Raw genomic sequence first — 27,255 nt, forward strand, 5'->3', positions numbered from 1 at the left:
CAATGTTTCTCTCTCATTGATGTTTCTAACTCTATCCCTCTCCCTTCCTCTCTATTAAAAATCAATAAAAATATATATTTTAAAAAATTGTTAAAAAAATAATAATAATAGCCGAAACCGGTTTGGCTCAGTGGATAGAGCATCAGTCTGCGGACTGAAAGGTCCCAGGTTCGATTCCAGTCAAGGGCATGTACTTTGGATGCGGGCACATCCCCGGTAGGGGATGTGCAAGAGGCAGCTGATCGCTGTCTCTTTCTCTCATCGGTGTTTCTAGCTCTCTATCCCTCTCCCTTCCTCTCTGTAAAAAATCAATAAAATTTAAAAATAATAATAATAACAACAACATCTAGGTCTCAGTTGTCTTTCAGCTCCAGGCCCAGAAAAGCAGCAAAACCAGACAAGGGACGCTGTGGCAGCCTCAGGACCAGCTTTTTCCTCCCAAAGAACTCAACAGGATCGCTCTCCAGACTCACCAGCCAGTCTCTTGGGGAAATCGTGCTGCTGCACCCCTCGTCCAGCACGGAAAACACTACCTGTTTAACAAATACCTCTCACACCTCCACCTCACCTACAACTGCACCTACTGCTGTGCACCATCTATGAATGTACCCCCTCCCTTAGCTGCCCCCCACCGGGCATTTTTCTCCTCTGGGACTACAGCCCACACCTCCGTCCCCCAGGACCTGCCCCACGCACTCTGTCTTTGTCTTCCTAACCCCCCATCTTCCTTTCAGAACAGAGGGAGAATGTGAATCTTCTCCTGGGCTTCTCAGGCCCCGCCACAAGAGGGCGCCCTTGTTCCCCCGTGACCAGATTTTAACATTGGTAAAGCTGGACACCCTTTGATGAGGGGTGGGGGGTGGGAGGGGAGGGGTGTCTTGATTAGAAATTTGGTCTATATGGAGTAACAAAAAATTTTCATAGAACGCAAACATAGTATTGTAATATATATATATATATATATATATATATATATATATATATATATGTATATAAACTTCAACATAAGTACAATTTACAAATACAATAAATTTTAAAAAATTATGTGTAGTATTATGTTATTCGTTGGCATATTTCCCATTTGAGTGAATTCTAACAACTGGTCAACAATGCGAACTTTGGTAAGCAGTTCCCGATGATCAGTTCTCAACCGTTATTTGTTATGATTAAGGTTTAACATGATAAAATGAACAGAAATAACATAAAACTCATATCCTGGCTAAATAGCCACACGGCCGCCGAAAACCGTATATATATTCCCTTCCTGTTCTCCCGCCATTCCCTAGCTTGTCGTGCATTCTTTCCAAAAATCGGGACTTTTTAAAAATGCTGTGGGACGTGGGAAAATTTGTTGAAAAGTGGGACGTCTGGTCACCTTATCTTAGTGGGCACGGAGCCCTCCCTGCAGTGGGGACAGGAGTGGGAGGCATTCCCTCCTCTGATCATTTCTACCACAACTGTCTGCTGCATGTTCAGAAGATTTCCCCATCATGAGCAATTCCCTTCAGAGGCAGGCATGCTCCCTAGCAGCGGTGTCCCCTACAGAACCGGTGTGCTTTAGATCTGACAGCAACCTGTGTCTTTCTTGGGGAGGAATGCTGCTACTTTGTAAATGAATCCGGAATTATCAAAGATCACAATAAATCCCTCCGGGGCAGGACTAACCAAAGAGGACGTAACCAGCTAGAAGGGGAGTATGCCATCTCTGGCTCACTTACTCCGTGGCTCCTCCCACTATGAGGCCCACTGGTATTTATTCATATATATATATATATATATATATATATATATATTGATTTTTTACAGAGAGGAAGAGAGATGGATAGAGAGCCAGAAACATCGACAATAGAGAAACATCCATCAGCTGTCTCCTGCACACCCCACTGGGGATGTGCCCGCAACCAAGGTACATGCCCTTGACCGGAATCGAACCTGGGACTCTTCAGTTCTCAGACCGATGCTCTATCCACCCACCCAAACCGGTTTCAGCTGGTATTTATTCTTTTAATTTTGCTCTTTGGCCCCTGTCTCATGCTCTATTTCAATAGTATTTTTTGCAGAACAGAATGCAGGCGTTCACCAACCAAAAGGTGGGAGAGATCTACCTGGCCTTGAATTCAGAACCTAGAGACGCTTATGTCACCAGAACCCTCGAGACCCTGGGCAGATGCCCCGGACGATGCCCCCTCTTAGCAGGAAGTAGCTACGCCCCCCTGACCTTGCCCGGACTCTCAATATTTTACCATTACCAAAAGCCTGGAATGATAGATCCTTCCCCCTCCAACTGGTGGGCAGAGTATGACATAACCTGCACCAGCAGCCTGGACATACCTGAGCACCTAACCAGGACCTTATATGGACCATATAGTAAGCCACCAATCAGCGCGTGCCGAGTACCCTAAGCCCCATTCCTTCCCATCCTCCCCTCAAAAGGCGTTTTCACTTCTGCACTCGAGTCAGCCCAGCAGGTCCTTCTCCTCTGATAAAGCCTGTATTCCTGCTTTTCGGCCTCTGTCTCATCTTTCAAATATATGCACCCTATGTTCACAGCAGCACAATTCACCATAGCTAAGATTTGGAACCAGCCTAAGTGCCCATCAGCAGATGAGTGGATCAGAAAACCATGGTACGTCCATACAATGGAATACTACACTGCACTAGAAAAGAAGGAATTCCTATCATTTGCAGCAGCATGGATGGACCGGGAGAGCAGTATGCTAAGTGAAATAAGCCAGTCAGTGAAACATAAATATCACATCATCTCTCTCATTTATGGGTAATGAAGAACATTATAACCTGATGAACAAAGATGGATACAGAGGCAGAGAAGCAGCCAACAGACTGTCACATGACAGCGGGAAGGCTGGGGAGGGTTGCGGGGAGATAAGAGATCAACCAAAGGACTTGTGTGCATGCAGACAAGAACCACCAACGGATGCAAGACACTGGGGGGTAGGGAAGACCCGGGGAAGGTGAATGGGGAAAGAAAGGAGACATATGGCCGAAACCGGTTTGGCTCAGTGGATAGAGCGTCGGTCTGCGGACTGGAAGGTCCCAGGTTCGATTCCCGGTCAAGGGCATGTACCTTGGTTGCGGGCACATCCCCAGAAGGGGGTGTGCAGGAGGCAGCTGGCCAATGTTTCTCTCTCATCGACGTTTCTAGCTCTCTATCTCTCTCCCTTCCTCTCTGTTAAAAATCAATAAAATATATTTAAAAAAAAAAAAAAAAAGCCTGCAGGGAAGCTCAGGGAGATTAACAGGCACCAATGACCCCTCACCCAGGCGGAGACTCGGGTTTGCACCTGCTCCTGACAAGGAGCCGGAACTCATGCGGAAGAGGGGCCACACCTGCCCCTCCGCAGGGGCCCAGGCTGGGCGGGGCCACCTTCTCCCCCAGCTCCTTCTCAGGCACAACCTGAGCCTGTGGGGCCCAGAGGCCTTTTGGGGGGGGGGGGGCACTGCGCCCCCTAGTGTCTGGCTTTGTCAGAGCCTCTCATTTCCCCCCCCCCCGTCAATGTTCTAACAGATTTTATTGCGTTTTTTGTTTGTTTGTTTTTTTTTGCTGCGGCAATAACTATTTTTTTAAAATTTCTTTATTAAGGTATTACATATTTGTCCTCATCCCCGCTGGCCATTCTTTTTTTATTTTTTTAAAAATATAATTTAAACATATAATACTTTATAAAAAAATAGTTACTGATGTTTTCAATGTATACATATAATACCTTAATAAAAAAAAATGGAAAAAAAATACTGATGTTTTCAATGTACACTCCTAGGAATATATCCCAAGAAACCAGAAACACCAATCAGAAAGGACATATAAAGCCCTATGTTCACAGAAGCACAATTCACCATAGCTGAGATTTGGAAACAGCCTAAGTGCCCATCAGCAGATGAGTGGATCAGAAAACTGAGGTACATCTACACTAGGGGTGTCGAACTCAATCAGAGAAGGGGCCAAAATCTAAAATCCAGCCTAAATCGCGGGCCGAATGGTTTACTGAACAGTCATAAACCGTCATTGTGATGGAAACGCAGCGGAGTGCAGTGATGACAGCGCGGTGCGGGCCACATTGCAAGGCCTGGCGGGACGGATTTGGCCCGCGGGCCTTGTGTTTGACACATGTGATCTACACAATGGAATAGTACACTGTAATGAAAAAGAAGGTATTCCTACCATTTGCAGCAGCATGGATGGAGCTGGGGAGCATGATGCTGAGTGAAATAAGCCAGTCAGAGAAAGATAAATTATCACATGATCTCACTCATTGATGGAAAATAAAGAACATTATAACCCGATGAACAAAGATAGACACAGAGGCAGTAAAGCATGGAATAGACTCTCAAATTATACCGGGAAAGCTGAGGAGGGCAGGGGGAAAAGCGATCAGCCTCAGGACTTGTATGCATGCTGGGAAAGCAGATCCCAGATGGCGGCCCGCAGGAGGCTGATGAAGGAGCTTGAAGAAATCCCAAATATGGAATAAAAACCTTCCTAACATCCAGGCTGATGAGGCTGCTTTACTGACTTGGCAAAGGCTTCCTGTTCCTGACAACCCTCCACACCGTAAGGGGCCTTCAGACTCCCAAACCAGCTCTCCAGCCGATTACAAATTCAAACCCCCGGAGATCACATAGAAAACAAAGACCTAGCATCCCAATAGGGATGAGCAGGGACAGGTGTGTCTGCCGGTCATCAGTGCTGACACCTGGCAGCCAGCAACCAAACAGACCTGGTGACTCAGCCCCTCATGGCCCCGGTGCATGCCCCCCAGCCCCCTCCCTGAGCACCCCCTTCGGGCTGACCTTGCTGAGAAATCCTCTAAGGACTGTGAACATTCTAGAAGAGTGCCGACGAGTTCACAATGAAATACGGGGAGCAGCGGCCTGGGCACTGATGCTTGTGGCCAGTGTGAGCAGACACCCCCAAAAGCAGGACTCATGGGAAACTGGCAAGGGCCACCACCTGGCATTGGCTTGGGGGTAGTTCCTAACGTTCTACAGTTTTCCGAGTCAAAAGGGGTCTTAGGTAACCTGCCAAGGAAGGATGAAAAATTTAAGATGCTCTAAAAACAAAACAAACAAACTAAAAAAAACCCAAGAACTTGTATGCATGCAGATAAGCACAACCAATGGACACAGACACTGGGGGTAAGGGCATGTATGGGAGTGGGGTGAGGGGGCAATGGGAGGATAAGGACACATATGTAATACCTTAATCAATAATAATAATAATAATAAAAGCACCTGCAGGTGAAGCTCAGGGAGATTAACAGGCATCAATGACCCGCTCACCTGGTCCCGGGCCCAGGGGTTTCGGGGACAGACCCAGGGGTGCCCCTCCCTCAGCCCTGACCCCCTCCGGGCTCTCCCCCAGTCTCCCCTGCACCCCTGCCTCCAGACCAGCCCACACCCCGCTTTCTTCCCCCCTGACTCCCTCCTGCCGCCCTGTCACAACCCCAGTCATCCCATTGTTCCACCCGACCCTACAGTCACCCCATTGTTCCACCCGGGGGAGCCCCCACCCGCCAGACCCCCTCTGCGCCCCACACTCACCTCTCTCGGGGCTTCTGTTTGCACCCCCAGAGCTGGGGAAGCAGCCCAGGGCCGCTGAGCATCCTGGAGACTGGAACCCAGAGCCTGCTGCCTCCTCCCAGGCCAGGGGCCTTCCGGGCAGGTGGAGGGGCACCTCCCCGGCAGGTGTGGGGGGGCCTCCTGGCAGGAGGGGGACCTCAGGGAGCCCTGAAGGCGCGGGGCCTGGAGAGGGGCTGATCCAGGCCCTTGGGAGCCGCAGCCCTGGCTCTGCCCGCAGCCCCGCCCCCGGGGAGGAGGGCCGTTCATGGGGAAGAGGGGCCACACCTGCCCCTTCCCAGGGCCCCAGGCGGGGCGGGGCCAGCTCCTACCCCCAGGCTCTCCCTCAGGCACAACCTGAGACTGGGGAGCCGAGGCCTTGGTGGGGGGACCCCTCTGTACCCCCCAGTGTCTGACTTTGCTGGAGCCTCTCCTCCAAACTACTAGCTATTCTTTTTTTATTTTTTAATAATATAATCTATTGATTTCAGGGAGGAAGGGAGAGAGAGAGAGAGAGAGAAACATCCATGATGAGACAGAATCGTTGATCGGCAGCCTCCAGCACACACCCACACTGGGAGTGGATCCCACAACCCAGGCCTGTGCCCTGTTTGGGAATGGAACCCAGGATCCTTCAGTCCCCAGGCTGACTTTCCATACACTGAGCCAAACAGGCCACAGGTTCCCATTATTTCAAGCACCTGGAGCCCTCTCCTGTGCATTAAACCAAGTGGAAACAATACAAACTTTTTCCAGGAGGGGGTAGGGAGGGTGGGGAAAGGGGTGGCCAGCAGAAAAAAGTCTGTTTCCGGCCTTGGCCGGTGTGGTTCAGTGGATAGAGCATGGACCCCTCTACGGAAGGGTCCCTGGTTTGTTTCCGCTGAAGGGCAGATCCCTCCGAGGCTGATCCCTGAGGCTGGTTGGGGCCCCTGCAGGAGGCAACCAATCCTTGTGTCTCCACCACATCCATGTTTCTCTCTAAAAATAAAGAGAAAAAGATTCACAAAAAAAAAAAAAAAAAAAAAAAAATGTGGCCCAGCCGGTGTGGCTCAGTGGTTGTCCACCTAGGAACCAGGAGGTCACGGTGAGATTCCCCGTCAGGGCACACGCCTGGGTTGCAGGCTCGATCCCCAGTGGGGAGCGTGCAGGCTGCAGCCGATCAACAATTCTCTCTCATCATGGATGTTTCTGTCTCCCCCCTCTCCCTTCCTTTCTGAAGTCAATAAAAATATGTTTAAAAGAAGAAGTGGCTGAAACCGGTTTGGCTCAGTGGATAGAGCGTCGGTCTGCGGACTGAAAGGTCCCAGGTTTGATTCCGGTCAAGGGCATGTACCTTGGTTGCGCGGGCACATCCCCAGTAGGGGGTGTGCAGGAGGCATCTGATTGATGATTCGCTCTCATCGATGTTTTTAACTCTCTCTTTCCCTTCATCTCTGTGAAAAATCAATTAAAAAATAAAATAAAATAAAGCATCCCTTATTTGGTATTTGACAAAAGGAATAAAATTTCTTTTAAAAAAATAAATAAAAAATAGAAGAAGAAAGGGGGAAAGAAATGGAAATATGGGCAGAGGCCTTGGTATCAGGTTAAAATATTAAGATCTTGAGAGACAGCCGAAACCGGTGGATAGAGCGACTGAAGGGCCCGGGTTCGATTCCTGTCAAGGGCATGTACCTTGGTTGCAGGCACATCCCCAGTGGGGGTATGTGCAGGAGGCAGCTGATGGATGATTCTCTCTCATCGATATTTCTAGCTCTCTATCCCTCTCCCTTCATCTCTGTGAAAAATCAATAAAATATATTTTAAAAAAAGATCAAAAGATCTTAAGGTACAATAAGGATGAAATGTTTTCAGGAGGGAAGTACCGTAACCAGATTTTAGTTTTAGGAACTAAAGCTAAACTCTGTTCGGGGCCCTTTGGCTAAAATCAAGTGTAGAAAGATTACTCTTCAGATAAGCTTTTGGGAGATTCTTGGCTGTAATCCTTGGAGAAGGACTCCTGGCTGGTATCTAAGGAGGGCCAGGTTTGAGGGAAAGTGAGAGATGAGATATGCATTTTAAAACTCCCTCCCCTGAAGGCCCTCACCCAGCATAAATGGAGGAGGAACCTGGGAGCTGGGGGGAAAGTTGGGAAAGTCAAAGCGAAAGTCAAGACCTCCACCACCATGTCCTCCATCCGCTTCATCTGCCACGGCTGCCGCCGGCCCCTGAAGCTGGTGCGGACCACGGAGGCCCCGGGCCTTGACCTTGGCCAAGACCCTGGAGCTTCGTACTTCCCCTCCGCTCAAGGGGAGCCGGGAGACACCCGGGAGGAAGGCTCTGCCTCCAGCCTGGAGATGGACCTTGAGGAGCTGCAGGCTTCCGCCTGGCACATCCTTGGTGATGGGGAGCTGACCGGGGACCGTCCCACCAACTTCACCCTGCTGGGCAAGCTGGCCGCCGGGAGGACCCTCAGCAGCATCCACAGGGCCGAGACAGGGCTCTGTGACATCCTGTCCGGGGAAGAGCTCGGTCACCCCCTGTGCGAGGACTGCACCGACAGCCTCCTGCAGCAGCTGGACCGCCAGCTCAGCATCTCGGAGTCTGACACTCGGACCTACCAGCGCTGCTTGGAGACCAGGCGTGGGTGCGGCGAGGACTCTGGGGAGACCCTGCAGCAGGAGCTGGAGGTGCTGGAGCTGGAGGAAGCGAGGCTGGTCCAGCAGCTGGAGGAGGTGGAGAAGAAGCGAGACGGGGCGGCCGTGGCCCTGGAGGTGGCCCGTGCAGAGACGGAGAGGCTGGAGCAGCAGGAGAGGCAGTACCCGCGGGACCTCGGGGTGCTGCAGTGGCAGCAGCTGGAGCTGCAGGACGAGCTGTGGAGCCTGGAGGACCGGCTACGCCATGCTCAGGCCCAGCTGGCCTGGCTGACCAGGACCAACGCCTTCAAGGCAACGTTTGAGATCGGCTGCGACGGCCCCATCGCCGTCATCAACGGCCATAGGCTGGGCTGCGCGCCCACAGTCCCCGTGAGCTGGGGGGAGATCAACGCAGCCTGGGGGCACACGGCCTTGCTGCTCGCAAGCCTGGCGCACACAGTGGGTCTGCGGTTCCAGAGGTACCAGCTCGTCCCCCGCGGGGACCACTCCTACCTGCGGGCGCTGACCCCCGAGGACCCGGTGGAGCTGCCCTTGTTCTGCACAGGGGGGAAGAGCTCTCTTTGGGACAGCAAGTTCGACCAGGCCATGGTGGCCTTCCTGGACTGCATGCAGCAGTTCCAGGAGGAGGCCCAGAAGTCAGAGCCGGCTCTCTGCATGCCCTACCGGATCCACGCCGAGAGGGGCTGGATGGAGGACCCGGGGTCTGGCAAGTTCTACTCCGTCCGAACCCGCCTGCACACCGAGGAGCAGTGGACAAAGGCCCTCAAGCTCATGCTGACCAATTTCAAGTGGAGCCTGGACTGGGTCTCCTTAAGGTACCGTCCCGGTTAACTGCATCCGGACAGGAGGCTAAGAGACAGAACAGACCATAGAAGCAGACCCACAGAGGACAGGCAGACGGCTCTGGTGGGGTCGGGTGAGAGGGGGTGGAGGGATTGAGCAAAATAAGAGAATTCATGGACACGGACCACCCTGTGGAGATGGCATGTGGGGGAGGGAGAGCTGTAAGAGGGTATGGGGGGCATTCATGGTGACAGAAAATAAAATAAAGGAAAAAATAACTTGGTTTTTTTTTTTCCTAGGAGGGAGAGAAGTTATTATTATTTTTTTAAAAGATATTTTATTGATTTTTTTACTGAGAGGAAGGGAGGGGGATAGAGAGTTAGAAACATTGATCAGCTGCCTCCTGCACACCCCTGACTGGGGATGCGCCCATAACCAAAGTACATGCTCTTGACCGGAATTGAACCTGGGACCCTTTAGTCTGCAGGCCAATGCTCTATCCCAGTGTTTCCCAAACTTTTGACATATGTGTACCCCTTCTATAATTTTCATAACGCAGGTTACCCCTCGTCCTCATGAGAACGTAGAATTAGGCACCGCTAAGCACTGTGCAGTGCCTATCCCCACCAAACTCCGGTGCAACGCATACCCCCACCAGACTCTCCCCGTGCCCCTGGGGGTACGCGCACCACACTTTGGGAAACGCTGCTCTAGGGAAGGTGTTCAATTTTTTTAATGAGAAAATAAGTGTCCTGGCTGGTGTGGCTGGTGTGGCTCAGTGGTTGAGCACCGACCTATGAACCAGGAGGTCATGGTTAGATTCCCGATCGGGGCATATGCCCAGGTTTAGGACTTGATCTCCAGTAGGGGAAGTGCAGGTGGTGGATACAAAAATGATTCTCATCATTAATATTCCTCTCTTTCTCTCTTCTCCCTTTCTCTGAAATTAACAAATATTATTTTTAAAAAATCAAATGCCCCGTGGGGCTGCCAAGGGTCAATGCAGGACAATCAGGAGATGAGACGTTTAGCCAAAAGTTGGCCCTGCCCCGTAGGTAGGTCAAGAGAGGTCATCTCTGATGTCTCTGAGGAAGGCTCTTAATCTGAGTTCTCAGAGGTGAATCAGGGCAGCGCACAAGTTTGGCCTGAGCCCTGGGCTAACGTTGCCTTTGGCTCCAAATAAGCTGGACCCTCAGGGTTTTCCAGATCCACTCACAAACCCTCCTTTGTTGTAATCAGTCCTGAAGCTTAGAGGGAGGGGCGACTCTGCTGTCTTTTCCTCTCACTCCCAGTCCCGCCCTCCCAGGCGGGAGCCACAGCTTCTCACTCATCCTCACCAGGCCTTTCCTTTAGGTCTCCATCTGAAAATCACACTTGCTGTTTCTTCCCTCTTTTAAAAATTTACTTTTTCTTAATTTTCTTTCCCCTTCCCCCACCTCCCCCACTGAGGTTTTCAGAACTGTCTTGGGAAATATGAGCATTCACAATCACCAAAACTTTCCCCAGTCATCCATCTGATCTCATGATCTAAATACCGTGTTTCCCCAAGAATAAAACATCCTCCGAAAATAAGACCTACTTACAGGTTTCCTTCTGAGTGAAATAGAAGGCATCTCCCTGAAAAATAAGGCCCCCCCTAGGCTCTGTCTCAGAATGCTATTGCTAAACATGAGAGATTTGGTCCACTGATTCCGAAAGAAATGGAGTCACAAGAAATTCACCAGGAAATTCAGGAATTGGATTGTGATGATGTTCCAGAAGATGATGACATGATTGTCATTGAATAAATGAGTAAATTCTTGATACTGTAGGATTCACAGTTTGTCTGGTTTGTGCTGACAACTTTTTATAAAGAGGAAGGGAGAGGGATAGAGAGTTAGAAACATCGATGAGAGAGAAACATCAATCAGCTGCCTCCTGCACACCTCCTACTGGGAATGCTCCTGCAACCAAGGTACATGCCCTTGACTGGACTTGAACTTGGGACCCTTGGGTCCTCAGGCCGATGCTCTATCCACTGAGAAAAACAGCTAGGGCTTCCCTCTTTTAACTGAGTCTGCGAACTCCAAGAAGAGCAGAGGCAGCACATTTCCATCTCTGATCCCCCCCACCTCACCCCTCAGTTTCATGCTTACACACAGTAGGGGCGTTTCATGTTTACACATAGTTGTGCGTTTCATGTTTACACACAGGTGCGTTTCATGCTCACACACAGTAGGTGCTCCATGATTTCTGGCTTCCGTGCACCTTTTATCCGGGGCTGTGTGTCTACATCACGCCAGGAAGAACCGGGAATGGGTGACTTTGGCCACTAGATGTCACACCACGCTTACCAGTCCACAGAAAACGCCTAACCCTGATTCCATAGGAGTAGCTGGGAGCACCCAGGAATGACAGAGTTAAGTGTGACAATGACAGGACAGGAAGAACAGCACCCAGCACAGGGCTCTGGGACCCGGAGCAATGAGTAATGGCCACCACACCGCCCGAGGAGGTGTGTGATGACTTATGAGCCACCCACCTCGCCTCAGAACACCCCACACTCTCAGCGAACCAGGAGCTGACGTCCCAGGCTGGGTCCATGTCCCCATGTTCCCATGATAGATGCTGGGGACGCAGGAATCCCAGGGTGCCTTTCACTTCAGCCACAGAAGGAACTTACCCAGGTGCGAGCTAACAGGGCTACCACCGAGGGGGCTTTTGGTCCGAAGCGTGTGCCCAGACTTTTGCTCTCCGGCCCAGACTTTCCCAGCGGCACGGCACTGGCCTTGGCAATGAAGATATCAAAGCTCACACTGGCATTCTCAGCTGCAAAGGGCCAAGGGCTGTTACTCATCGAGTCTCTCCGCCTCCTCGTTACTGCATTCTGGGGCCTGAGGACTTGCAGGATGACCACATCAGTGGAGGAGACCAGACTAGTACCACGTCACTCAGTGGATGGGAGCTAATCCTCTTGTGGATGGAAGGGGCCACATTGCTGACCTGACAAGCTCAGGGGAGGCCTGCATGGCGGTCTTGCAAACTCAGAGACCTAAAGTCACCACAAAGGATGATGCTCTGAAATGAAACTTTAACTCAAAATAACTATGGTGGGTAGGTATGTCCTAGGCCGGTATCTTCACTGACAAGGTCAACCTGTACCTTAACTGAGCCATCTGTCTTTTTGCATCTAGGATAACATACCCTTGCAATGTCTGGGTAACTGGCAACTTCCCTTTTTCTGGAGCCCCTGGGGCGCAACCAGATGTGGTGGGCGCCAGGACAGATGCCTCCAATTCCTTCATTATCATGTTAATTGCCCCTGTACCCACCTACGTATGGGTCTGTCATTTTACTTTTTATCCAGTCCCAGGGGATGGAGCCTACAACCCAAGCATGAGCCCTTGACTAGAATTGAACCCAGGTCCCTTCAGTCGCAGGCTAGCCACTGAGTCAAACCGGCTAAGGGCTTCCTTCTTTTGATTTTTGGATGAGGAGAGTCTGTGAAACCGAACATGTAATTATAGACCTTCTTCTGATATTCCCAACCCAACCTACACTCAGTGGGAATTGCTGCCCAGCGAAAAGTGCCTTTCCCCACTCCCATCTCCTCCAACCCTTCCTCTGGCATCATAAAGATCCATCTTCCCTGGTCAGACCTCTTAGGGGTGTTTTTTTTAAAAAAAATAATTTATTGATTTTTTACAGAGAGGAAGGGAGAGGGATAGAAAGTCAGAAACATCGATGAGAGAGAAACATTGATCACCTGCCTCCTGCACATCCCCCACTGGGGATGTGCCCACAACCGAGGTCCATGCCCTTGACCGAAATCAAACCTAGGACCCCTCAGTCCGTGGGCCGACGCTCTATCCACTGAACCAAACCAGTTTTGGCTCTTAGGGGTGTTTTTACTTCATCTTTTACAAATCCCTGTAAACTAACCATTTGCCCCCAATATTTAGCATATTATTAGCACCGCTTGCATTTATTAAGTCAATCATCAGAATATTTTTTACAAACAATTTCTAAATTTATAACACATCTGCTTCTACTTAACTTAGTGTGCCTCATTTTTTCTCAGAGAAGAAAAATGATGGGTTTGGACTTCAAGAGTTTTAATATTTTTTCCAGCTCTAACAATCTCTATCTGTCAATCATCTCCTAAATGGCTTTTTTTAAAAAAATAACTTTTTATTGATTTCAGAGAGGAAGGGAGAGGGTGAGATAGAAACATCAATGATGAGAGAGAAGCATTGATCAGCCAACTCCTGCACGCCCCCTACTGGTAATGGAGCCCCCTGCAACCAGTGTATGTGTCCTGACTGGGAATCAAACTGTGACCTCCTGGTTCATAGCTCGACCCTCAACCACTGAGCCACACAGGCTGGGCCTGAATGGCTTTTTGATTTCTATTTTTGATGCTTCTAATTTATCTCTATGAGTCAAAAATATTTGGTTACGAATGATTTGTTGTTAACACTTACTATAGATTGGGTCCATGTAATTTACCAGGAAGATTTCCAATGTGAGTCCATGTCTAATTAAAAGATGGTTTACTTCAGTGCTTCTTTGACTTTCTCATTTTCTTCCAAGCTACTTAGAAATGAGGATAGCTTTGACTTTCATGAGTGTGTTAGTGACACCTCTGGGGATTGCCAAGAATGGCGTGCAGCCAGGTTATCTCAATTACTGTGAGTTTATTTGTGCTGATACATACGAAAGTAAGAGAAGATTAGAAAGCAACCCAGTAACTACCTAGCCCAGCCTTGTTGTTCAGGAACCAGTAAAGCTTCCTCCAGTGACCTAGGAGCAGAAACGGTGACTCAACAAGAACTCTACTATAGACGGTCCAATCTCAGAAGGATGGTGAGAGGTGGGGGTGAGGAGGGGGGAGAGGGAGATAGGGAATTTGGGAGTGGGGTGGGAAGACATCAGCCAAAGATCTTATATGTATATATGCATAACCCATGGACACAGACAATAGGATGGTGAAGGCCTGGGCGTGTGTGTGTGTGTGTGTGTGTGTGTGTGTGTGTGTGTGTGTGTATGGGTGGAACAGGGAAGGGGAGAGGTGTTCAGGCTAGAAGGGGTCAATGGGGAAAAAATGGGGACACCTGTAATGCTTTCAATAAAGATAAATGAAAAACAAGCAAGAACTCCACTTGTTTTAGCTGCTGAAGCAGCTGCCATTACTGCTCGGAGTCGGCACCATTAGGGTTGCTAAGCTCCTCTCTCCATTCTGGCTGCTCTTGGCTGGTGGGCATCATGAAGGTACAGTCCATTTGCACCTTTTTCTTTTATTAGTGTAGATATTTTTAAATTTATTTCAGAGGAAAGAGTGGGAGAGAGAGATAGAAACAATGATCCAGGCCTGGTCCAGGAGCAGACTTCCAGTTCTCTGCAATCGATGGCAGAAGGTCTGCTCCTGCCCAGGCCTTACCTCACAGTGACCTGGGTGCCAGGATGTTCCTGGGACACAGGTGTTGGGTGCCTATGGATGCAAATTAACCACCATCTTGTTTGGGTTAATTTGCATAGTCACTCTGATTGGTTATGAGCGTAGCGTAGGTACTGTCAATTTACATGTTCGTCTATTATTAGGTAATATTCTTTTTTTAAAAAAATATATTTTTATTGATTTTTTTACAGAGAGGAAGAGAGAGGGATATATAGAGAGAAACATTGATGAGAGAGAGTCATTGATCAGCTGCCTCTTGCACACTCCCCATTGGGGATATGCCTGCAATCAAGGTACATGCCTTTGACCGGAATCGAACCTGGGACCCTTCAGTCCGCAGGCCGACACTCTATCCACTGAGCCAAACTGGTTTTGGCTATTATTAGGTAATATTCTTATAGCCCAGCTGGTGTGGCTCATTGGTTGAGTGTTGACCTATGAACCAGAAGGTCACGGTTCGATTCCTGGTCAGGGCACGTGGGGGTGATGCAAGAGGCAGCTGATCCATGATTAATGATTCTCTCTCATTATTGATGTTTCTCTCTTTCCCCCTCGCCTTTCCTCTCTTAAATCAGTAAACATTTATATTTTAAGTTTCTCTTAGAACTTAGTTCCATAGAAGTTCTTAAAAACAAAGAGAAAACAGGACGAACTGAAGTCACTTGAGAATAACCACAGCCCTGTGGGACATGAGCCCCTGCCAGCCCCAGGTGCTGTGAGGCACTGTAACTGCAGTAACAGAAGACACTTCTCAGAGGGCGAGATCAACCCAAAGTGGGATCGACCACAAAAACAATAAATTAAAAAAAAAAAATGCCACCCTTAAAAAAATACAGCTCTCTTCCTAGCTTGTTTGGCTCAGTGGATAGAGCATTGGCCTGTGGACTGAAGGGTCCCAAGTTCAATTAGGTCAAGGGCACATGCTCAGGTTGCGGGCTTGATTCCCGGTAGGGGTGTGTGCAAGAGGCAGCTGATCAATGATTCTCTCTCATCGATGTTTCTAACTCTCTATCCCTCTCTCTTCCTCTCTGTAAAAAAATCAATAAAAATCAATAAAAATATATTTTTAAAAAAGGCATCCAACCAATGACTCATCATTGATATCTCTCTCTCTCTCTCTCTCTCTCTCTTTCTCTCACTTTCTCTCTCCTTTCCTCTCTGAAATAAAGATAAATTTTTAAAAAATATGGCTTTCTCCACCATCTGTTAAATATCCAGTAGCAATATTTGGAAACAACAAGAAAGGAAGTTATGTGACTGCTAGCTGCCCATCAATAGTCATTCTACACCAAGCAAACCCAGTGGATAAGATGCATGAATTTCCCCATCACTCTTATGACATATTAGAAATAAGTCTCTCCGAAACCAGTTAGGCTCAGTGGATAGAGCGTTGGCCTGTGGAATGAAGGGTCCCAGGTTCGATTCTGGTCAAGGGCATGTACCTTGGTTGTGGGCATATCCCCAGTTGGGGATGTGCCGGAGGCAGCTGGTCGATGTTTCTATCTCTCTCCCTTCCTCTCTGTAAAAAAAAAAAATCAATAAAACATATATTAAAAAAAGAGAAATAAATCTCCGATAGAAATTTAATAGAAATAATAGGACATTAATAGAAATAAATCTCTAATAGAAAAACATAACTAAGATGGTACTGCTTTGCTCTAAAAACACATGTCCCGCCAGTCCTAAAGGACAATCCTTCACACAGTGTCAGGTGTTACACTGATGTCATTGATGCCAAAGTGACCCGACATGACATGACAATGACTGTCTCCATGTCTAGCAGGAGTTCTGCGTGGCTGTGTCTCCTCCCCCCCCCCCCCCCCCCCCAACTCCCCCTGGCATTTGCAATCAGAAACTGTGAATTGGTTTTCTCTTGCAGGCTCTCTAGGAAAACCTGGCCTGGATTCCCTCAGGATCCCACCAAGATGATTTCAAGAAAATGAAATCTACATCATCAAGCTTAGCATTTATAGAAAATGAAATCTACATCATCAAGCTTAGCATTTATAGAGAGGCTCTTTTGATTTCCCAAACCAGTTTATAAATACTTCCTACCGTAACCACATCTTGGCGAGGTAAGGTGAGTGTTTACTATCCCCGCATGACCAATAGAAACCCAAGGCCAGGGACAGAGTCAGGAGCGACATTAAGACTGGGCATCCCTTGCCCGAACCAGTCTGGCTCAGTGGATAGAGCGTCGGCCTGCAGACTCGAGGGTCTCAGGTTCGATTCCGGTCAAGGACATGTACCTTGGTGGCAGGCACATCCCCAAAGGGGGGTGTGCAGGAGGCGGCTGATTGATGTTTCTCTCTCAGCAATGTTTCTAACTCTATCTCTCTTCCTTCCTCTCTGTAAAAAAATTAATACAATATATTAAAAAAACAAAAAACTGGGCGTCCCAAGGCCACCTGCTCTAAGTTGTGGGGCGGCCATGACCCTTTAGTGTAGCAACAGTCTCTGTTAACACAGGGTTCCGCATCGCATAGATAGAAAACAACACACAATGACATTATAGAACAATAATCCAATATTCTTGTTTCTTAGTAAAATAGGTTAAGCACAGTATTTAAATTGCATTTCTCTGAAAAGCATTTGGTATATTAAACAGCAGAAGGTATATTAAATAGCAGAAGGCATAGTAAATAGCTCTATAAACGTTTGCTGGCATACTCTTAACAGCATAAAGATTCTAAAGAAATTCAAGTCCACTGGCCCACGGAGATGGTTCCTTTCTAATACCACAGACCAAACAAAAACCCGAAAAACAACGTCAGTCTCCATAATACAGACTTCACCGTTTGCTGGCTGTTAGCAGGGAGCTACATAATTTTTCTGAGCTTGAGAGAAAGGATGCAGATTTTTGCTGGCTATGGTTGTAAAATATCTACTCGGTAGAGAAAAATGCAGTTGAAAGGTGAAAATGAAAGATTGCTATTTCTGCCCAGCTGGCATGGCTCAGTGGTTGAGCATAGACCTATGAACCAGGAGGTCAAGGTTCGATTCCCCATAAGGGCACATGCCTGGGTTGTGGGCTCTGGCCCCAGGGTGGGGTGTGCAGGAGGCAGCCGATCATGGATGTTTCTAAATCTCTCTCCCTCTTCCTTCCTCTTTGAAATAAAATATATATATATATTAAAAAAAAAATAGACTGCTGTGTCCATTTTGTACCCATTCTGAGGAAAACATACATTTTCAGAAGATATCCTGCTTGAGAACTAGTGTTGAGGTGACTCCAGGCAAACTAGATCATGAGAACCTTTTATGAGAAGAGAAAATGACACACACACACACACACACACAATCTATGGTATTAGAAGAAAATGAACACAGAGGCAAGAAAAGTATTTTCCAAGAGTTACTAAAGGCTGCCATGGGAAGTTCATGACTCAATGACTGGACAGGTCTTGGAGATGGTTGACGAGGATGGATTCTTGGCTTGACCTCCTGTCCAAGGTGACATCCTCCCTCTCCTCCAAGCCAGTGGTTCGCAGAATAGCAAAGAAGCTTACCGCATGCGAAGCTTCCTAAGAACTGACCCGGTGGGCCAGCAGAAATCTTAAAATTGGTATGCAAACGTGAAAACGAACTCCCAAGCCGGAATGACATTCTCCGTCAGAAGTCACAAGTACAAAAGTCTCGAAGGGAGTGTACACACCCCTAAGATGTGGTTAAATAGGACATGGCATTCAAAGATTATTTTTTAATAAGTGTGCTTTTCCCCTAAAAAAAAGACATATCAAATGGTTCTTCTCTCCTACAGTCCTTTATATATAAACTAGAGGCCCTGGTGCACAAATTTGTGCACAGGTGGGGTCTGGTCGGCTCGCCCTGATTGGGGCCTATCAGGCTGGGTCAGCCGGCGGGAGGGGCCATGGGTGGTTGGTGGGCGGACCCTGACCCCACCCTTGATGATCGGGGTATGGGGGTCAACTGGGGCATTTGGCCGGCCAGCCCCGCCCTCTGGTCAAACTCCCCTTTGGAACTCTTGGTCGAGGGGACAATTTGCATATTAGCCTTTTATTATAGAGGATACGAAACACCAGTGGTCCGTCAGGGTGTTTGTTCATGTTATACACTCGCAGGGTCCTTCCCACTCGTGCTGTTATGTGGCAGTTTTGCTGGAGGGAGGGCTGAGATTGGACGGGCTGGAGCAGTTCGGCTGTTTGGTTGGCTGTAAGCTCCTAGCGTAGGGTGAGTACCAGTCCCTCTCAAACACGTCTTTCAGCTGCTTAATGATGCTTGTGTCATTCCTCACGTCTGCTTGGTTGATAACAAGGCCCGTGCCCGCGTTCTGGGTGAAGTCATTCCCTACCCAGTCAAAGTTTCCTGCAAACGAACACAGTACAAAAGAAATGGTGAAGACCTGTTGGGGATATTCCCCTTAGAGTGCCACGCACAGCAGAGTCTATTAAACATATCATGGCCCTCACTGGCGTGGCTCAGTGGGTAAAGCATCGATCGGCCTGGGGAACTGAAGGGTCCTAGGTTTGATTCTGGTCAAGGGCTCATGCCCAGAGAGAGAATCCATGATTCTCTCTCATCATTGATGTTTCTCTCTCCTGCTCTCTTCTGCTATGAAATCAATAAAAAAACAACATATATATATTTTAAAATATATAAAACGAAATACACATCCGGGCATGGCGACAGGACGCCTAAACTGTGTTGACAGCTCTGAGAAAAACAACTCCGAGAAGGCTTACGTAGGACAAGATCAATATTTGTGTGTGATTTCCGCATTCTCTTCAGCTTTGCTCAACTTGAAATGCACACCAGAGGATCTGCTGCTCTTTTTTTTTGTCGATGTTATTTTATTTTATTTTTTTAATGTATTTTTATTGATTTTTTTACAGAGAGGAAGGGAGAGAGATAGAGAGCTAGAAATGTCGATGAGAGAGAAACATCGACCAGCTGCCTCTTGCACACCCCCTACTGGGGATGTGCCTGCAACTCAGGTACATGCCCTTGACTGGAATCGAACCTGGGACCTTTCATTCTGCAGATTGATGCTCTACCACTGAGCCAAACTGGTTTCAGCTCAATGTTATTTCTTATTGGCATTCACAAGACATGCTACATACAGCAACATTTAACATGTGCAAAAAATAAATAAATAAATAAATAAATAAATAAATAAAATAAAATATGCAGGGATCCACTTAAGAACCCTGCGAACAATCACCGCCTCCTCAGAGAGACGGCGTCTAGTCCCTACGGACAGATGAGGGATGCTAGTTCTAATGCTCCGAAGCTTCACGTTCAAGGAGAAGCCGAGGCCGGACGTAGAGGACCAGTTCCTGTCCCAACAGGCAAAACAGTCCTTTCTTGGGTCCGACTTCGTTTCCAGTTCCGGCTCCTCAGCCCAGAACGGAGGCAGCTGCTGGACAGCTCCCACTATGAGCATGTGGCTTGGAAAGTATTCATTAGTGAAGGCAGCTGTCACGAAGCACCTCCAACGACAGAGAAGTATTGTCGCACAGTCTGGATGGAGGTCCAAAGTCCAAGGTCAGGTGTGGGCCGGGCTGGTTCCTTCGAGGGCTGTGAGGGGAGCTCAGGCCAGGCCTCTCTGCTGGGCGTGTGGACGCTGCCTCTTCGCATGGTCCTCCCCCGGGCACGCCTGTGCCCACATGTCCCGCCCCCCCCCTTCTTTAAAAATATATTTTCATTGATGTCAGAGAGGAAGGGAGAGAGAGAGAAACATCAATGATGAGAGAGAATCGATTGGCTGCCTCCTGCATGCCCCTAACTGAGGATGGAGCCTACAACCCGGGCATGTGCTGGAATCGAACCCAGGACCCTTCAGTCCACAAGCTGGCACTCTATCCACTGAGCCAAACCAGCTACAGCCAAATGTCCCCTTTTCATAAAATATATTTTATTGATTTTTTTTTTTTTTTTTTACAGAGAGGAAGGGAGAGGGATAGAGAGTTAGAAACATCGATGAGAGAGAATCATCGGTCAGCTGCCTCCTGCACACCCCCAACTACGGATGTGCTCGCAACCAAGATACATGCCCTTGACCGGAATCGAACCCCGGACCTTTAAGTCCGCATGCCGACACTTTACCCACTGAACCGACCCGGTTTCAGCTGTCCTCTTTTTATAAGGATATCAGTCAACTTGGATTAGCTCCCGCCCACCTCCGAGGATCTCATTATAACTTGATTACTTCTGTGTAGACCCCATCTCCAAATCAGGTCATGTTCTAAGGTTCTGGGGTTAGGACTCAATCTATGAATTTTGGGCGGACACGATTCAGCCGATAGCGGGTGGTAAGGCTGGGATGGGTCCCATTATGGGCTAATCACATCTAAGTCACTCACATATGGTCAACCTTTTATTTATTTTTATTGATGTCAGAGAGAGGAAGGGAGAGAGAGAGAAAGAGAGAGAGAGAGAGAGAAATATCAGTGATGAGAGAGAATCATTGTTCGGCTGCCTCCTGCACTCCCCACATTAGGGATTGAGCCCCCAACTAAGGCACGTGCCCTGACTGGGAATCAAACCTCAGCCTCCTGGTTCATGGGTTGACGCTCAACCACTAAGCCAGGCCAGCTGGGCGACTCTAATCATATTTTTGTCCCCATCCCTTAGGGCAGTGGTCAGCAAAGTGTGGCTCGAGAGCCACCTGCGGCTCTTGAGCCGAGGTCTGCAGCTCTGTTGACTAATGAGTTTGCCCACCGCTGCCTTTGGGGTGTGGTTCAAAGCCAGGTCTGACTCCATGGCCCACATTTAACTTCCATCCACGTCACCTCTGACCCTAAGGCGTGCCTGGCGCTACCTGTGCATGTCACCCTGGACTTCAACACCAGTGGTGCATCAGGGCACACGCTGGGATCTCTGCTCCAAACACCTGTAGACCACACCCTCTTAAGGAAACACACATACTGTGTTTCCCTGAAAATAAGAAAATATATTTCACCCAGGTTTCCTTCTGAGTGAAATATAAGGCATCCCCCCCCCCTCCCAAGAATAAGGCCCCCCTAGGCTCTGTCTCAGAATGTTATTGCTAAACATGAGAGATTTGGTCCACTGATTCTGAAAGAAATTGGAGACACAAGAAATTCACCAGGAAATTCAGGAATTAGATTGTTATGATGATGTTCCAGAAGATGATGACATGATTGTCATTGAATAAATGAGTAAATTCTTGATACTGTAGGATTCACAGTCTGTCTGGTTTGTGTTGACAACAACTGTACTACCGTACCGTATACAGGTAATACATTTCCTTTATTTTCATTTAACAATAAATGTGTACCGTATTCGTCTTCATGGAAAAATCAGACATCCCCTGAAAAATAAGACCTAGCGCATCTTTGGGAGCAAAAATTAATATAAGACACTGTCTTATTTTCGGGGAAACAGGGTAGAAATGTGCTTTGGCCCTAACTGGTTTGGCTCAGTGGATAGAGCATCGGCTTGCAAACTGAAGTCAATACGAATATATTTTTAAAAAGTTAAAATAAAAGACATGTGCTTAGGGGTAGCACAGCGAAGGGATGAGATTTTCAAGCCTTATTCTGTGAGATTTATCCTTTTCCTTCAATATAAAAGAATCTTTATTGATTCTCAGAAGAAGAAGAATTGGTTCTTCTCAGGAATGTAGCTGTAGGCTATTCTCACAGGCCCACAGGGGCATTCCTACACTAGTGCGATCACGGTGCGTTTTTTTTTTATCTTCCGACTGGCTTGGCTGGACTTCAAAATCATAAGCTTCAGTCTTCCTCTCAGTTGGTTGGGATGGGTTCGCCCAGCTCTTTAGAGACGGCCAATCAGCTTCCGGATGCAGGTGTGGGCCCCAGAGGCCAGAACTGTGGTGCCAGCTGCAGGATCGCCATGGCGATGGCACCAATCATCTCACTGGGAAGGCAGATGGGCCTAGTGAGCCTTCAGTCAACCACTGCCCCTGGTCAGTCCTCGAATCATCCGAACCATCCTCCAGACGAGTCTGCCACGCTTGACTCAAACATACTCTGGAGACTTAAACATTAGAGAGATGATACTGTTTGGAGATGGTTCTGTAAGTTTTGTGAAAATCAATAGAGCTGAAATTCCAAAAATCCATTCTAGTGTGGATTTTTCTTAATTCAGAATTCTCAGTGGGTGTCCGGGTGATGACTTAAGAGCTTTCCAGAACATGCTGGTAATTATTTAAATTATCAATGAATTTTCCTCTTGAAGCCCTTGAAATATTTTTATACTGAAACTATGCTTTGCTCTAGGGAATCAATGTTTTGCTAAAGTGCTATGGGTAAAATAAACTCAATTAAAAATGCATTACAATAACAGAGCCCAGAAACAGATGCACACACAAACTGATCTTGACAAAGGAGCAAAGACAATACGATGGAGCAAAGACAGTCTTTTCAATAAAAGGTGCTGGGACAACAGGGCAGGTAGATGCAAACATGAATCTATTCTGGCAGGTGTGGCTCAGTGGTTGAGCATCGAGCCATGAACCAAGAGATCAAAGGTTCGATTCCCGGTCAGGGCACATGCCCCAGTTGTGGGTTCAATCCCCACTGTGGGGCATGTTGGAGGCAGCTATCGATGTTCCATCTCTCTATTCCTCTCCCTCTTCTCCTCTCAAAAGCCATAAGAACATTAAAAAAAAAATCTAGACACAGACCTTCCACCCTTCACAAAAATTAACTCAAAGTGGATCATCGACCAAAATGTAAAATGCAGCCAAAACTGGCTTGGCTCAGTGGATAGAGTGTCAGCCTGCAGACTAAAGGTAGAGGATGTGCAAGAGGCAGCCGATTGATGTTTCTCTCTCATCGATGTTTCTAACTCTCTATCCCTCTCTCTTCCTCTCTTTAAAAACTCAATAATATATATATATATATATATATATATATATATATATACACACACACACACACACACACACATATATATACACACACACACATATATATATATGTATATATACACACACACATATATATATGTATATATACACACACACATATATATATGTATATATATACACACACACACATATATATATGTGTGTGTATATATATATAATATATATATATATATGAAGTAAAATGCAGAACTCTAAGACTCCTAGGAGAAAATCTAGATGACTTGGGGTTGGGTAAAGATTTTATATACAATACTAAAGACATGATCCATGAAAGAAATAACTGTTGAACTGAACTTAATTAAAATTAACTAGTTCTGTGAAAGACACTGTCAAGAAGAGAAAATGATAAGCCACAGGTTGGAAATAAATACCTGCAGATAATACATATCTGATAACAGATTGTTGTCCAACGTTGCAAGTAACTCTTAAAATAAGAAAATGAAAAACAATAAGAAAACGAAAAACCCAATGAAACCATGGGCCAAAGACCTTCACAGACACCTCACCAAAGAAGATGGACAGATGTCAAACAAGTCTGTGAAGAGATGCTCCACCTCACACGTCACCAGGGAAACGCAAATGAGGACAACAACTCGATGCCACGGCACACCTCTTACAGAGGCCAAAATCCAGACACGGACACCGCCAAAAACACAGGCGGGGGTGTGAAGCCACAGAAATCCCCATTCATTGCTGGTGGGGAGGCGAAACAGTGCAGCCATTTCAGAAGACAGTGCGGCAGTGTCTTTACAGAGCTAAACGCACTCTGACCGCAGGATTCAGCAACCATGCTCTTGGTACGAAGCCTGCACGTGGTGTTTAGAGCACGTTAGTCCTAAATGCCGAAACACCAACGCACACACAATGCCCCTCCAGCAGGTGAATGGGTAAACGATGGTACATCCAGACAATATAATAAATAGTATTCGGCACTACAGAGAAATGAGATCTCAAGCCATCAAACAACGTTAAGTGAAGGCAACGTAAGTCCACATCACTGAGCAAAAGCAGCCAATCTGAAAATATCATAGCGTTGGCTACAACTCCATGATATTTTGGAAAAGACAAAACGATGGAGGTGCTACAAATATCCGCGGTCGCCAGGAGTTGGGGAAAAGGAGGGATGAATAGGTGGAGCGGAGAGGATTGTTAGTGAAAATACCATGTTGAGCCGAAACCGGTTTGGCTCAGTGGATAGAGCATCAGCCTGTGGACTGAAAGGTCCCAGGTTCGATTCCGGTCAGGGGCATGTACCCAGTGGGGGGTGTGCAAGAGGCAGCTGGTCGATGATTCTCTCTCATCGATGTTTCTCTCTATCCCTCTCTCTAAAAAAATCAATAAAATATATTAAAAAAAAAGAAAATACCGTGTGATACTATAATGATAATGACATCATAGACATCACACAATGACGTCATCATACATTTGTCCAAACCCACAGGATGTACTAAACCAACAGTGAACCCTAAGGTAACCTATGGGCTTTGGGTGATGATGATGATGATGATGATGATGATGATGATGTCAATGTTGGTTTATCAACAATGACACATGCACCATTCTCGTGGGGGAATCTGGGGGAGGCTGTGTGTGGGGTCAGGGGGTGGGGTATATAGGAAGTCTCTGTACTTTATGCTCAGTTGTGTTGGGACATAAAACTTCTCTGGAAAAAAAAAAAGTCTATTTTAAAATGCGGTATGCAGCAGAAACCGGTTTAGCTCAGTGGAAAGAGTGTCGGTCTGTGGACTGAAATGTCCCAGGTTCGATTCCGATCAAGGGCATGTACCTTGGTTGTGGGCACATCCCCAGTAGGGGGTGTGCAAGAGGCAGCTGATCGATGATTCTCTCTCATCGATGTTTCTATCTCTCTATCCCTCTCTCTTCCTCTCTGTGAAAAATCAATAAAATATATATAAAACACTGTATGCATTATGGGGGAAGAAGCGAGACAGCCAGGAATGAATATTTACTTAGGATCTATGCAGATAAGAGCCTTTCCTATTTTACCTCAATCACTCCTCATTCCACGGCGGGAGGGGACACAGTTACCCGTTTTACAAAGGAGGCGGCAATGAGAGAGGACGCATGGCTTCCCACCGTGTTCAGGCTTGGGTCAGTGTAAAACTCAAAACCGGTTTGTCTGAGTCCAAAACACTCCTTTAATTCATCAAAAGAACATCTGGGTGGAGGCCCCAGTCACGGCTGCACGTCCACCCAACACCTTACTTTTAGGAGACCCTGCAGGCAAATTGTCCAGATTTGAGTTCCGAAATCCCACGGTGCCTGGACCTGACCATCCCCGTGGATCCGGCGGAAGGGGCTGCCCTGGCCGGACACACATGGTGGGACAGGAGAACACACTTGACCCGCCAGTGAGTCATTCCATCAGGACGCGGGATGGCCACACCTGGAACTCCACGGCCTTTGGAGACAGCACTCACGTGACTCGGGGTGACCCCCGTGCTGGGTGATGTGCACATCAGATCCCATGTCACCTTCACCCGGTGAAGGAGGAGCTCCTGTTGGGCCCATTTTACAGATGAGAAGACTGAGAGCTCACATACATGGTCTAAGGGTGGGACTGTCGCCCTGGGGGCGTGTTGGCACGCTGGCTATGGTCCTGTGTGTAGGGAAGGGGCAGGGTGCCAGGACGCCCCGGTGATGAGCCAGTCACCACCTCACCTACCACCCCACCACGACCAAAGAAACTCCCGCAAATCATTTATGAAAAAATAAAAAAAATCTCGCTGAAACGGGTTTGGCTCAGTGGCTAGAGTAGGGGTGTCGAACTCAATCAGAGAAGGGGCCAAAATCTAAAATCCAGCCTAAATCGAGGGCCGAATGGTTTACTGAACAGTCATAAACTGTCATTGTGATGGAAACGCAGCGGAGTGCAGTGATGACAGCGCGGTGCGGGCCACATTGCAAGGCCTGGCGGGACGGATTTGGCCCGCGGGCCGTGTGTTTGACGCATGTGGGCTAGAGCGTCAGCTTGCGGACTGAAAGACACAGGGTTCGATTCCGGTCAAGGGCATGCACCTTGGTTGCAGGCACATCCCTGATGGGGTGTGTATAAGAGGCAGCTGATCAATGATTCTTTCTCATCGATGTTTCTAACTCTCTATCCCTCTCTCTTCCTCTCTGTAAAAAATCAATAAAATATTAAAAAAAAACATCTCTTAGGGCCTCTTAGTAGGCGAGCCAGCCACAGAGATGCCAGGCTGAAAGCTCTTCACACTCCCTGTCATGTTTCCTCACCTGCAAGGCCCCACCCCCCTTCCCCGGTGCCCCCAGTGCCTCTTCGCCGTGGGGCAGAGCACCGCTGGGCCACCTCGGACCCGGGCTCCCCGAGGGGCCTGCCCCGCAGCCCGGGCACCTACCGATGTAAGCCGCTCCATCCGTGACCATGTACTTGTTGCGATTCAGTCTCGGGAAGGTGAGGTTCCTCTGTTCTTTGGCTGCACACGTGTTCTCTCTCTCCAGGTCAAAGAACTTCTGGAAGACACAAACGGAGAAATAAATAGAGCAGGTGAACAGAGAATGCTTTTGCTCTTTTTTTTAATTTTTATGTTTTTAAATCTATTTTTATTGATTTCAGCAAGGAAGGGAGAGGGAGAGTGAGAAAGAGAGAAACGTCAATGATGAGAGAGAATTGTTGATCAGCTGCCTCCTGCACGCCCCCCTACTGGGGATTGAGGCTGCAACCCGGGCATGTGCCTTTGACCAGAATCGAAGCAGTGTGGCTCAGTGGATAGAGCATCAGCCTGCAGACTGAAAGGTCCCAGGTTCGATTCCGGTCAAGGGCATATACCTTGGTTGCGGGCACATTCCGAGTAGGGGATGTGCAGGAGGCAGCTGGTCGATGTTTCTCTCTCATCAGTGTTTCTAGCTCTCTATCCCTCTCCCTTCCTCTCTGTAAAAAAAAATCAGTAAAACATATTTTTTAA

General features: G+C 47.8%; 2 protein-coding genes and 1 pseudogene across 4 annotated transcripts in view; 2 read left to right on the top strand and 1 right to left on the bottom strand.

Moving 5' to 3' along the window:
* The first annotated feature begins 4,433 nt into the window (after positions 1–4,433).
* On the top strand, positions 4,434–4,901 carry LOC118727598 (annotated as a pseudogene).
* A 2,838-nt stretch (positions 4,902–7,739) lies between these two features.
* BECN2 (beclin 2) lies at positions 7,740–9,155 on the top strand. The gene has a single exon (XM_036453378.2). The coding sequence runs from the start codon at positions 7,740–7,742 to the stop codon at positions 9,039–9,041; it is 1,302 nt and encodes a 433-aa protein (XP_036309271.1). The 3' UTR covers positions 9,042–9,155.
* A 7,784-nt stretch (positions 9,156–16,939) lies between these two features.
* PLD5 (phospholipase D family member 5) overlaps positions 16,940–27,255 on the bottom strand; it is a 117,190-nt gene continuing 106,874 nt past the window's right edge. For all 3 annotated transcript variants that reach the window (XM_036453598.2, XM_036453600.2, XM_036453601.2), the window contains 2 exons: positions 26,689–26,803; positions 16,940–18,756 (listed from right to left, as the gene is read on the bottom strand). In XM_036453598.2, the coding sequence (XP_036309491.1) occupies positions 18,533–18,756; positions 26,689–26,803 (339 nt within the window). In that variant the 3' untranslated portion in view covers positions 16,940–18,532. The remainder of the gene's footprint in view (positions 18,757–26,688; positions 26,804–27,255) is intronic.

This window comes from Pipistrellus kuhlii, unplaced genomic scaffold (assembly GCF_014108245.1).
Source record: "Pipistrellus kuhlii isolate mPipKuh1 unplaced genomic scaffold, mPipKuh1.p scaffold_m20_p_25, whole genome shotgun sequence".
In the NCBI taxonomy this organism is placed as follows: domain Eukaryota; kingdom Metazoa; phylum Chordata; class Mammalia; order Chiroptera; family Vespertilionidae; genus Pipistrellus; species Pipistrellus kuhlii.